The sequence below is a fragment of the Heptranchias perlo genome, chromosome 2 (assembly GCF_035084215.1).
Source record: "Heptranchias perlo isolate sHepPer1 chromosome 2, sHepPer1.hap1, whole genome shotgun sequence".
NCBI lineage: Eukaryota > Metazoa > Chordata > Chondrichthyes > Hexanchiformes > Hexanchidae > Heptranchias > Heptranchias perlo.
In genome coordinates this window covers 79,920,194-79,934,128 of record NC_090326.1, presented here as the reverse complement: position 1 = coordinate 79,934,128, position 13,935 = coordinate 79,920,194, and the positions used below count along the sequence as shown (strand labels likewise).

Here is a 13,935-nt window from a genome sequence, read left to right as displayed (position 1 = left end):
GCAATCTCATAAGGTTTTAACTCTTAGTCTTATGCCAATTCTTTTCAGCGATAAATCAAATTAAGTAATTACTGATTAAAAGTCCAATGTCTATAGTGTTTAAAGTACATATTACTGAGAACAATGCGAATGTTTTTATAGTTAGATTGAAATATCCTTTTTTTTGATTATTTTGAAGCCAAATTTGCAAGACTCAATCAGTCTATTCATGGCCTACATTCACACCAGTGTAAATGAAATGAGTAAAAATTATCGCCAGAATGACAAGAGGTACAATTACACAACTCCCAAGAGTTTCCTCGAGCAGATCACACTCTACAAAAACTTGCTGCAGAAAAAGCAAAAGGAATTAATACAGAGGATGGATCGCCTTATAAATGGTATCCAGAAACTAAAGACAACAGCCTCACAGGTAAACATGATTAATCATTTACTGGAGTGTTGCTGCATTTTTTTTAGATGAGGTGACACAGTAAAAGGATGAACCTGGAGATAACTGTAACAAAGACACATGTCTCATGGGACACAGGGAGACTTACAAAAATTGTACAGTGATACCAGTAGGCAAGTTATCGTTTTCTCATAGCTTAATACATGCTCTAGCAATTTGATCCAGCACCTAAAAAAAAATGGACCCCATGAGTTTAGCAGTGGGACTAATGCCTGTGCAGATTAGGTGCAGGCCATCCCACCGCTAAATTGGCATGCTTTGCACCCATTTTACACCAGAAAAACTTGGATTTGTCTCCCATATGCAACTCTACATGCTGGCCGTCCCCAGGCAGCTCGCCGGCAAATCAGAGATTAACTAGTAATATATCTTGAGTCTAGCTCTCCTTTGCTTGTCGCGTATACTTCCTGTTGTCACGTTTGTCTACACACTTTTCTGTAACGGTTTGTTGGTTGACTTAAAGTAGAACAGCTGCGAAACAGAATTGAGGGGGTAGAAATCAAACATGAGGAAGGAGGCTGGAAAGCAGCCAATGAGAAACTCCTAAGTACTTATGAAAACAAAGAATCCTAAATGACTCATGTAGCATCTTATCATGTCTCGCAGAAACATCTCAAAGTGCTTCACTTGCAATAAATTACTTTTTGAAGTGTAACAATTGCCGTTGACAAACAGTGGTATTTAGCTTGCTGTATATCTGAATGCTCTGACTATAATTTTGAATAAAAACATTCGACTTTTGGAAAGTAAGATGCATGCTTGTTCAGCTCACATTTATTTGACACAGTTCTTCTTATGGTTAGGTGGAAGACCTGAAAAGCAAGCTTGCATCGCAGGAGGTTGAATTGAAATTCCGAAATCAAGATGCTGAAGCTCTAATAACTAAAATTGGATTTCAGACAGAGAAAGTGAGCCATGAGAAGGCAATTGTCGATGCAGAGGAGCAAAAGGTCTGTATTTATATGGATTTTGCTTTCAATTATCTCCTAGTTTCTAAAGACACTGGCCGTGAAATTCTGACCTTAGCTTGCACAGTAGTGAGGTGTTGCCAATTACCAAAGACAGAGTGGGTAACTCACCCGGTAGGAAACTGACAGGATCGAATTGCTGTTTTATACTGCGCCTGATCTTACTTTCCCTGAAGTCAATAGGAAAAAAAATTGGATGGGGTGTATAAAAGGCAGCCGATCTGCGACCACCCATTTTAAATTGGACGGGGTGTATCACAGGCGGCCGATCTATGACTGCACATTTTAAATTGGACCGGGTGTATAACATGCAGCTGATCTGCAATCGCCCATTTTAAATCCCACCAAAGTTGAAAGTTCCACCCATAGTCACTTTTACTAATCTAACCTATTGAGCTTGCTAAATTAATTAGTCAAATGTTAAATTGAAAAAATACATTGTTCTACTCAACTGTCATAATTTTACATAAAGTGTCCTTATCAAACAAGTCCTTTTTAGCAAAGTTCTACATTCAGTTTGTTTCTGCTTGTGAGATCCAATCCCAAGGTTTTTACTCTGGGTAGTAGAGTTTACTGTCTGTTTTATTGTTTTTAACTTGATGGTAATGGCTACTGCAGAACAAAATTATGTTTTCCCTGCTGCTATCATTGAATTACTGGCAAAGGGGCAAGGTAAGGTAACGGCAGCTGAAATAACAGACCCTTTTCCTTATTTTCCCATTATCTCAGGTAAGGGGTAGATTTTGGTGTGCGGCGGAAATCAGTGAGCAGGATGATTGATGCTGCGTGGCAAAATTTATAGGCCTATGGGCTAAGACCTGGATGATTAATATTTCCTTTGTCATTTTTGAAAACAAGTAAAGCCTATTCCCTGTTCATTTGATGATGTGTACAGAGCGTTTCTGTCGTAGGTGTGGACTTAGCAACGTCAGGTGGGATGTATATGAATGATGGTCAGTGGGATGGAAGTTCTTTATTAGAGGGTAGATGGACTGGTTCGGCTGATCTGAGTGGGAAATGGGTGGGGGGAAGGGGTAATTTAAGAGAAGCACTGGTTAATGGTCAGCTGATATACAGCTCTGGCTGTAGCCTGAAGTTGCAGACCTCCTGTTGCTGTTGCATCCTTTGGCTCATCAGCTTCACCCTCCTCATGTGGTGGATGGTACACTTCATCTGTTGCAAACAGTAGCTCTCCCCATTGCAGAGCATGAGGCAGCATGCCACTACTATCCTGGAGACTCCGGCAAGAATACACTGAAGGAATCCTTCAGATTTTGGCATGCAGCAAAAATCATTGTTTCAACACCCCTATGGACTACTTGATGACTGCTCAGGTTAAGCCTTAACTGATGTTATATTGGATCTCTGCAGGAGTCTGTGGGTTTCTGAGCAGGGTCATCAGCTACATCTGCAGAATATATCCCTTCCCTCCAAGCAGCCAGCCTGTGATGTGTTTCTCCTCGTCAAAGAAAGGGGGCACTATTGCAGGATATAGGCATCATGGGAGTTGCCTGGAAAGCAGGTGCAAACCTGTATGAACTGCTGCCAGTGTCACCAACCTACTGGACTTCATGAGAGTGAAACTCTTTGTGGTTCATGAAGGGGCCAGCCTCGTTGGTAAAATGGCCACAAGTGGCAATCAGTACTGCGAGAATCCTGCACTGGCTGAAAATTCCGTAGGCTATTGCTGCTGAGGAATCTGATAAATCATTAGCCCTGGAAAACAAGTTGTCTGTGATCTGTTTTATGAAGGGATGTACTATAGCCTGATTGATGTTACAGATTTATCAAGCTGTAGCCTGAAATGGCCTTACGCATAGAAATTCAGGGCTAAGGTCAGCTTAACTGCCACAGGCAAAGCAATGTCAGCTGTAGTATTGGGTTGCAGTTCCTGCTGTAGCATTCTGCAGATTTCTGCAATGGCAATTCAAGAGAATCTCAAGTCTCCTGCACAGCTTCTCACTGAAGTTCAGGTAGCCTAGTCTGGGCCTCTAGGCCCTATGAGCAGGGTAAGGCCGCTGGCAAGCAGCCCTCATCCTTCTTGGACTCCCTGGCACGGATAAGTTCTGGCCCCTGAAGCTCCCCCACCTATTGCTGCTGCTGTTCTCTTTCTCCTCTTCCTAAACTCAGTAAGGGGTGGCCAAAATCACTCACATTTTGCAGTAGTGCAATCACCTCTCTTTACTAAGAGAATGGTTAAGTTGGCCAAAAATGTAAAAAAAACACAATTTCATGCAGAAAATGCCGTCAGAAAACTTCCTTCTACTCACCAAATACCAATTAACTATTTGCAAGTGAATGTCCCTTTAAATTGCACAGGAAATGTCCATTACCAATCTGTACCACCCAATAGTACTGGGTAGGGCCAGCACTGAACATTCACCATGCTAAAGTGCATGAAAATGGCATCAGGATCCTATCGACATCATAAGACCTGATTTACATGCATGTATGAGGCTACCACCTGATTCAGGCAGGCACTCTGGCCACCTATGTCTGGCTTAGAAAGGTAAGAGTGGAACCCAAGTGAGGGCAGCCCCACTCAGGTGGACAATGGAGGAGGGGTGTTGGAGGAGGATAGTCTAGTAGCAGTGTCCGCTGTAGGCAGTACACCTCTTGGGGTGTGGGAGTAAATTCCAAGGCTGCTGGAGCAACTGAAAGGGTCAAGGCAGCATTTTTATATCTAACTATGTTGCTCAATGAAGTGTTGAGGCTGGTGCGTCTTCAGAGGACCAGCCTACAATTTTAAAGTGTCTTTAGTTGAGGTGTTATTGACTGTTTAATCTGGCAAAGGAGGAGTTCTTAGGCTCCAAGGAAAGGAGGCCCATAAAGGGCAAAATCCAGAAAGAGGTGGCCTTGGCAGTGAGTGCCATCTAACACCCATTAAGGAATGCCTTCTGAAACCTGAGTTACATTCCATATGATGGAATGCAGAGTTCCTTCACACTCTTTGCTTTCTTCTTAAAGGATAGTGGCCCACAGCCAAACACAAGGAAGTACCACCTCAATCCCAAAAGTGCCTGCTGCAAATCATCAGTCAACCACCACAGAACCTTATGTTACGGATGAGGATGAAAGGGCCCATAAAAGTAGGCACCAGGGGAAGCAGTGGTGGTCTTAAACAATAAGAAGGTTGTCAGTGAAATATTTTTGTCACTGACAGGATACATGCAGAATGATTTGAGGAAGGATGAGGAAACGCAGAGTAGCAGAATGATCTCCATATGGGAGACTTGGTAGTTCTGTAGGAGAGCTACATGTCAGCGATCAGCTGAGTTGAGTTTGTTGCCAAAAGGGGACCATAATGGAAGGACACATTTGGCAGTGGGTCTTAGTTAGCTGAAGATCTTTATTTTGAACAGTGCCTGCAGCTGTTTGGCAGCTGACACAACTCAGTTATTGCTTTGTGAGGAAGCTGAAACCTTCTGAAGCATTGCCGAGATTCACCATGAAGTAAGCAGCTGCATCTGTGGTATCCCTACCCCATCCACCTGCTGCCATTTACATGTGGTGGGGTGAGGTGGGAATGCAGCTGCTGAAGATGTCCAACCCCTGGCCGGGCCTGAGGAAAATCTGCTGTTAAGCTTTTGCAACAGTGGTGGGCCTTAACCCCCACCCCATCCTCAATTTTACGTTGTTGCCAGCTCTAGATATGATTGAAAAAGGGGGAACTAATGGAGGAAAATCCAGCCCTAAGTCTCAGTTATAACATTCTAAAATGTACTCATAAAAACATGAATTCTCTCTCCTTGCCACTCTCCTATCCCGGCATTGTCATAAATACAAGAGTATGGCATAAACATTAAATATAACAACATTCCTCTTTGTAGGTAGTAGCAATTCAGGCTGAAGTGGCTTTGAAGCAGAAAGAATGTGAAGACAATCTTATCAAAGCCGAACCTGCACTGGTGGCAGCAACTGCTGCTCTAAATACCCTAAACAAGGTACGGTCATACCTCAACAGCATTTGAAATGGTGTATTATGTTTTTTCAATCTGAGGACATGTATTCAATGGAGTCACAAAAGGTGCCAGATCCTCGCGCTCATTTGCTTTTTATGTGTATCACAACTGCAGGGATTGGGCTTGCAATTCCTGAGCTGTGGCGGTGGGGGCGGGGTGGTGGGCGGTGCGGTGGATGTGCGGTGGGTGCTTTAGCACTGCAATCGGGCTGGTGGATCACAATTTGGGGCAGGACCCGGTTCCACTGGATCTCCACCACTTTTATTTACTGTTGGAAAATTCTGCTGAAAGTGGGAGTGGCCCTGTGACCTCTACCACCCAGAAGAACAAAAGCAGCAACATCATAGGAGCACCATCATCTGCAAGTTCCCCTCCAAGTCACGCATCATTCCTGACTTGAACATATACCGCTGATGTTCCTCCATCATCACAGGATCAAAATCCTGGAATTCCCAACCTAACACCAGTATGGGTGCCTCATCACCACAAGAACTGCAGCAGTTCAAGAAAAGGGTCCACCACTTTTTTTCAGGGCAACTAGGGACAAGCAATAAATGTGGCCTTGCCAGCATTGCTCACATCCTGAGAACAAATTAAGAAGATATTAATTAATGGTAACATTTCTTATAGTAGTGCAGTGATGAGCTCATGTGTGGACTTGCCTTTGTTATAAAGTATAACATTTTCTGTTACTATTTCTGTTCTAGATGAACTTGACCGAGTTGAAAACCTTCCCCAACCCTCCCGTGGCAGTCACGAATGTTACTGCAGCAGTTATGGTGCTGTTAGCTCCCAAAGGCAAAGTACCTAAAGACAGAACTTGGAAGGCTGCTAAGGTCTTCATGGGAAAGGTGAAATCATTTTACTATTTAAAAATTATTGTTTGGTGGCAGTAGCAGTAGATTGCATTTAAAAGTGTTTAACAAGATAATCAGTCTTCACAGTATAGGAAGAGGATAAAGTACCAGAAATACGAGGAAAACTAAAAATAAATCAAGGGGAGGAACTTACTAGATTTAATATAAATTTTAAAATGGTAATGGAGAAAATAATGAGACTGAAGATAGACAAATCCCCAGGACCTGATGGCTTCCACCCCAGGATATTAAAAGAAGTAGGTGAGGAAATTGTAGATGCTTTGGTCATCATCTTTCAAAACTCTCTTCATTCAGGAATTGTCCCCTTGGATTGGAAAATTGTTAATGTCACTCCATTAATTAAGAAGGGTGGGAGAGATATACCAGGAAAATATAGACCTATTAGTCCAATGTGTGTTGTGGAGAAGTTACTAGTTACTGTTATTAGGGATAGAGTGACTGAGTATTTGGACAAATATGAACTGATCAGAGAGAGCCAGCATGGATTTGTAAAGGGTAAGCCATGGCCAACGAACCCAGTTGAATTTTTTGAGGAGGTCACTAACGTGGTGGATAAGGGAGTGTGTATGGATATTATTTTTTATGTGCTTCCAGAAGGCATTCGATGAAGTTCCAAACAAGAGATTGTTAGAAAAAATGGAAGCACATGGAATTGGAGGCAACCTTTTGACCTGGGTAGGGAATTGGTTAGGAGGTAGGAGCAGATGATACAAAGATGGGAGGGAAAGTAGAGAGTGAGGAGGACATAAAAAACCTACAAGGGGATATAGACAGGCTGGGTGAGTGGGCGGAGATTTGGCAGATGCAATACAATATTGGAAAATGTGAGGTTATGCACTTTGGCAGGAAAAATCAGAGAGCAAGTTATTATCTTAATGGCGAGAAACTGGAAAGTACTGCAGTACAAAGGGATCTGGGGGTCCTAGTGCAAGAAAATCAATAAGTTAGTATGCAGGTGCAGCAGGTGATCAAGAAGGCCAACGGAATGTTGGCTTTTATTGCTAGGGGGATAGAATATAAAAACAGGGAGGTATTGCTGCAGTTATATAAGGTATTGGTGAGACCGCACCTGGAATACTGCATACAGTTTTGGTGTCCATACTTAAGAAAAGACACACTTGCTCTTGAGGCAGTACAAAGAAGGTTCACTCGGTTAATCCCGGGGATGAGGGGGTGGACATATGAGGAGAGGTTGAGTAGATTGGGACTCTACTCATTGGAGTTCAGAAGAATGAGAGGCGATCTTATTGAAACATATAAGATTGTGAAGGGGCTTGATCGGGTGGATGCGGTAAGGATGTTCCCAAGGATGGGTGAAACTAGAACTAGGGGGCATAATCTTAGAATAAGGGGCTGCTCTTTCAAAACTGAGATGAGGAGAAACTTCTTCACTCAGAGGGTAGTAGGTCTGTGGAATTTGCTGCCCCAGGAAGCTGTGGAAGCTACATCATTAAATAAATTTAAAACAGAAATCGACAGTTTCCTAGAAGTAAAGGGAATTAGGGGTTACGGGGAGCGAGCAGGAAATTGGACATGAATTTAGATTTGAGGTTAGGATCAGATTAGCCATGATCTTATTGAATGGCGGAGCAGGCTCGAGGGGCCGATTGGCCTACTCCTGCTCCTATTTCTTATGTTCTTATTAGAGAGTAGGGATAATAGGTATTAAGGGATATGGAACCAAGACGGATAAATGGAGTTAAGATAAAGATCAACCATGATCTAATTGAATGCTGGAACAGTCTCGAGGGGCTAATGGCCTACTCCTGTTTCCATGCTCCTATGACAAAACTTTAATGGTACTGGGTGAACAATAGCAATTATGCCAATTATTGAGGGTGGGACCAATTAACTTTAACGAGCTAGCAATTCCCAAGTCTTATGTGGCAGAGCTACCTGGATCTTCAGGGTACATTTTACAAATTCGTGCTTCTGGCATGGAGCTTCACGCACTGGGAGCAAATATTGAGAATTTGGACATGGGAATCATTGTCTCTGCATAGGTTTTCTGTCTGTGAATTTTTCTAATCGACTATTTTTAGTCTCACTCTGACCAGGTTTCGATGTAGTGCTGATCAATGTAGTGAGAATCGCTTTTGTTATTCTGTACAATCAAAACTGGTAAATCTTGTATTGATATATGTGTAGGCATCATTCTTCAAAACCGAGGAATAGCATGCACATTTTTCAGACACTTTATGCTTTATGTGATGCATACTACTATGTATTGCATTACGGTGGTGCATTATTCTGAATACACGCATACTCAATAGATAAATGTGGAGTGTTTACATGGACAACAAATTCAAGATTTTCTCTGAACAAGCGACTGATTGAATAGATGAAGAGAATGCAGCAGATGTAGTGTGCATGGAATTTCAGAAGACATTCAAGAAAGTGCCTCACAAGTGGCTTGTTAAAAAAATTCAGGTGTATGGTATGAAAGGAAATGTGACAGCATGGAGAGAAAGTTGATTGAAAGGCAGGGACAAAGAGTTAGGATAAATGGGTGTTGCTCGGATTGGAAGTGGTTTGTCCCAGGGGTCAGTGCTGGGTGCATTTTTGTTCTTGGTGTATATGTTGATGTATTGGAATTGGACATAGGGAGCACAATCATGAAATTTGCTGATGATACAAAAGTAGGGCAGTCGGTCAACAGTGAGGAGAACTGTGAAAGACTTCAGAAGTATATAGACAGGTCAGTGGAATAGGCAGACAGGATAGCAGATGCAACTTAATGTGGATAAGTGTAAGGTAATACATTTTGGAAGGAAAATCAAGGAAGGGGAATATACACTTAATTGAATAAAGTGGAGGTCCTACTGGATTGAAACAAGCCACTATGGTACCTATTTTCAAGAAAGGTGATAAAGTAAACACGGTAATGGCAGTTATTAGTTTTAGATCTGTACATTCCAAATGAAATTGAACATTAGGTGTAAAGTTGATGAATATTTATTGGAAAATAACCTAATAAATGCAACCAACACTGTTTCAGAAGGGGCAGATCTGCGTAACTAAACTCTTTGACTTTTTTTGAGGAAGTGGCATCCCAACTGGACATTGAAAAGCACTCTGATATAGTATGCATGCATGGGAATCTAGCCTGAATGTTAGTTGGCTGCTAAGAAAGGAAGAATATACATTTATATAGCACCTTTCATATCCTCATGACATCCCAAAGAGCATCACAGCCAATGATTATATTTGAAATGTAGTCATTGTTATTTGGGTGAATGCAGCAGCCAATTTGCAAGGTCCCACAACAGAAATAAGTTAAAGGACCATGTAATTTGTTTTGATGTGTTGATTGAGGGATGAATGTTGGTCAGGAAACTGGGAGAGCTCCCTGCTCCTCTTTGAATAATGTCATGGGATCTTTTACATGCACTCGAGCAGGCAGACATGGGCCTCGATCTAACATCTCATCCAAAAGACGGCACTTCTGACGGTGCAGCATTCCATCTGTGCTACAGCAAAGTGTCAGATTATGTGGTCAAGTCTTTAGTGGGGCGTGAACCCATAATCGTCTGACTTAGTGAAAATATTGCTATCCAACTGAGTCAAGCTGATAGTTAATGGAAGGATGAGCTTGATGGACTTAATTCTGTACTTGATTTTTATGATCTTTGTGATAAAAGCAGATAACAGAAGTATTTATTTTTTATCTGGATGCATAGTATTTTGCATCTGCTGTAAATAATCAACTGAGGAAAAGATATCACAGAAGGGGGATACTATATCGGCACAGGATGAAGCCATGTGGTGAGATAATACGTTTCACCATCAAAGGAAAAACTTTCTCATGGACCAGGCTGTTTTTAATGAAGATCATGAAGCATAATTTTATTCTGAGCATGAACTAATATACATCATCAGCAATCAACCCATTCTATTCAGAATAAAAAATTAAGATAATGAGGATTGTTTTCAACTTACCTATGGAGCATAAAACCAGAGTATAAGAAATTAAAAGGAAAATCAGGCAATTTCTATAATGGGCACCCAACCCAGTTTTACACTCCACCAGTAAGTTGGAGATTATCCACGAAGTTTTTGAAGAGATTTTTCAATTTTTAGAAATCTTGGTTTCAAGTTCCATAAGTTTGCATATAATAATGCTTTAGTTTTTAAAGGAGTTTGTCAGGCAATTCCAAGTTTTCACTGTAGTAATGACAGCTGAGTTTTGTGCTGTTACCCTCAGGTTGATGACTTCCTCCAAACTCTGATAAATTACGATAAAGAACATATCCCTGAAAATTCACTGAAAGTAGTTAAAGAACACTATCTGCAGGATCCAGATTTCAACCCTGATCTGGTTCGCACAAAGTCATTTGCAGCATCAGGTCTCTGCGCTTGGGTTATTAACATCATCAGATTCTATGAGGTGAGAAATATTTTTGAACTACAGTAACGCAGTTTTATTTTAGTAATCTAAAACAAGTATTTTATTGGCAGAAAAAAATCTTCCTGCATAAAATAATATTGCTAATTATTAACCAATTTAAATTAGTTCTGTAATTATGAACATATGTGAGTGTGTCCATATGTACAAGATCTCTTATTTTTTTCTCCCATCCATTAATTAAAGAGTTTGAATAGTCTGCAGCTGAGGAAAAATCTTTTCTATACAAACTCATTCACTATATTGTGCCAACAATGATCTTTAAAAACGGAATCAGAAGCAAATTACTGCAGATGCTGGAAATCTGAAATAAAAACAGAAAATGCTGGAAATACTCAGCAAGTCAGGCAGAACTCTGCCGAAGGGCCATCAACCTGAAACATTGGCACTGTTTCTTTCACCACGGATGCTGCCTGACCTGCTGAGTGTTTCCAGCATTTTCTGTTTTTATTATCTTTAAAAACTGTATTGTAGAGTGAAGAAATTGCATATTTGTTAGACATCATTTTGCAAAGCTCTCTAGATTCAGGAATTGTGCCTTTAGATTGGAAAATTGAAAATGTCACTCCATTATTCAAGAAGGGAGGGAGGAAGAAACCAGGTAACTACAGATCCATCAGTTTAACATTAGTTGTGAGGAAGTTACTGAAATCTACCTTCAGGCACAGAATGATTTGAGCAGTTGGACAGATATCAGTTGATCAAAGAGAGTCAGCATGAATTTGTGAAGGGTAGGTCATGTCTAACTAATCTAGTTGTCTATATGGACTTATAGAAGGCATTTGAGAAGGTTTTGCACCAGAGATTATTAAAAAAATGAAACGCACGTAATTGGAGGTAACCTTGTAACATGGATCGGTAATTGATTGGAAGGTAGGAGACAGAGAGTAAAGGGAACATTCTCTGATTGGTGGAATGTGACTGATTAGCGGAACGTGACAGGTGGTGTTCTCCAGGGACTTATATTGGGGCCTTAGCTTTTCACCAGATATATAAATGACTTAAGTGAAGGAATAGAGAGTTGCTTAACTAAGTTTGCAGATGACACTAAATTAGGAGGGACAGTAAGTTGTGTAGATGGGAGCAAAAAGTTACAAAGGAACATAGACATACTAAGTGAATGGCCGAAACTATGGCAGGGCAGTGTTAAAGTGGAGAAATGTGAGGTCTTCCACTTTGGATTGGAGAAAGTCAAATTGGAATATTTTTTGATGGTGAGAGACTAGGAGCTGTGGAGGAGCAAAAGGTGTTCATGAGCACAGATCACTAAAAGCTAGTGCACATGTACTTTTGTAATCAAAGTAATCAAAAAGGCCAATGTAATGTTGGCCTTTATCTCGAGGGTAGGAATGCCAAAAGTGAGGCAGTGATGCTTCAGTTGTACAGAGCTATGTTCAGTTTTGGGCACTGAACTTCAGTAAAGATATGGAGCCTTGGAGATGGTACAGTGCAAATTCATCAGAATGTTACCAGAGCTTAAAGAGTTAAATTATGAGAACAGGTTACATAAACTTGTATTGTTATCCTTTGTTTTGGAAGATAGAGGGGTGATCTAATCGGGGGCTTTAAAATGATAAAGGGATTCAAAAGGGTAGATACAGCAAATCTAATTCCTCTGGTGGGGGAATCCAGAACAAGAGGGTATAGTCTTAAAATTAGAGCCAGGCCATTTAGGATTAAAATCAGGAAGCACTTTTTCCACATAATAGGTAATAGAAATGTGGAAATCTCTCCCGCAAAATGCTGTGGATGAAGGGTAAATTGAAATTTTCAAGACTGAGATCGATAGATTTTTATTAGGTAAAGGTGTGAAGAGATATGGATCAAAGATGGGTAAATGGAGTTTGAGGTACAGATCAGCTATGATATCATCGAATGGCAGAACAGACTCAAGGGGGTGAATGGTATACTCCTGTTCCTATGAAAATGTTTCCATTTCCCTACAAGTGTGACTCAAATTTCAGTCACTAAATTTAATACATTTAAAATGTGTGGCTGAATTGTAATGGTTTGTGTAATGTGATACAACAAATTATTTGATTTTCCTTTATTTTAAAGATTAAGATGTAAATTTTGTAAATTAGTGCTCCTGGTGCAGAACCTCACTCCACAGGAGAGGAGACCCAGAAGTCTGGATGCCTAATTTGTGGCCCTCCTGATTTTCCGGTCATTAAAATGAACTATTGGAAAATTGAGAGGGCTGTGAATTTGGTCACTGAACACTGCATCCAATTGTTCGATCTGGACTCCACACCAGTACTACTAACACGTATAATTTATCCTAAGGTACTTATATTAGATTAGCTCATAATACAAGAGCAATTTTACAAATATACACTCTTGATGCCGGGTTTCCCTGCCAGGAGTGCAACCTCATAAAATTACCCCTTCCATGTAAAACTAGTTGCTTTTAGTACACCTATGTAAATGTATTCAAACCAATGGGGGTTTACAGTAGGATATATTAAAGATAGGTAGCTTGACCGTATGATGAGTCAACTGTAAAAGGATAGATATTTTGGTCCCAACGTAGACCAGATCGCAGTGTGTTCGCTTGGGCAGGCAAGTTGACCTCACGTGATTTTGCAAGGTCATCTTATTTAAATTATTTGAATTTGTTCCTTGCACGTACTGGCACAAGCTTCAAGATTGTCCAGCGAGCAGCAGTTCTTAAAGGGCTTCTGGGAACATGTAAAGGGATGTGACTACTTAAATGCCCTGTTTGGCACTCTAGAACAACCTCTACACAAGATGGCAGTGCAAGAGGTGATAGCCTGGCTCAACACCATGTATAGTATTAGCAGGATCCAGGAATGGATGTGAGAGACCATGTCATACTTTAAGGAATCTGGCAAAGTAAGACTGCCCAATACAACCAAGTACCAGAAAGATCGCCCAAAACTGCATGCCATCTGTCAATCTGTTCCACAAGTACTGCTACATATGACAGGCCATCAAACAACCGTAGAGTTTTTTCATAGCAATGCATGCATACCCATACTTCAGCATACTGGTATACTGATATCTTTCAAAAGCTTTACACATCAAACCATTGTAACACAACCCAAATGCATGATCACTTACTGACATTCAGAACATTCTCTTTTTACTGATGTATTTTCTTTTAAGAAAGCTAGCACCAGAATATGACCATGAAAGCTGCCAGATTGTTGTAAAAACCCAACTAGTTCACTAATGTCCTTCAGGGAAGAGAACCTGCCCGACTCTACCTGGTGTGGCCTACTTGTGACTCCAGTCCCATACTACATGC

At 40.9% G+C, this 13,935-nt stretch overlaps 1 protein-coding gene across 1 annotated transcript in view; it reads left to right on the top strand.

Moving 5' to 3' along the window:
* Positions 1–13,935, top strand: part of LOC137332178 (dynein axonemal heavy chain 11-like) — a 380,453-nt gene that overhangs the window by 263,273 nt on the left and 103,245 nt on the right. The window contains exons 56-60 of the mRNA XM_067995882.1: positions 179–412; positions 1,255–1,401; positions 5,250–5,363; positions 6,089–6,232; positions 10,464–10,646. Of these exons, the coding sequence (XP_067851983.1) occupies positions 179–412; positions 1,255–1,401; positions 5,250–5,363; positions 6,089–6,232; positions 10,464–10,646 (822 nt within the window). The remainder of the gene's footprint in view (positions 1–178; positions 413–1,254; positions 1,402–5,249; positions 5,364–6,088; positions 6,233–10,463; positions 10,647–13,935) is intronic.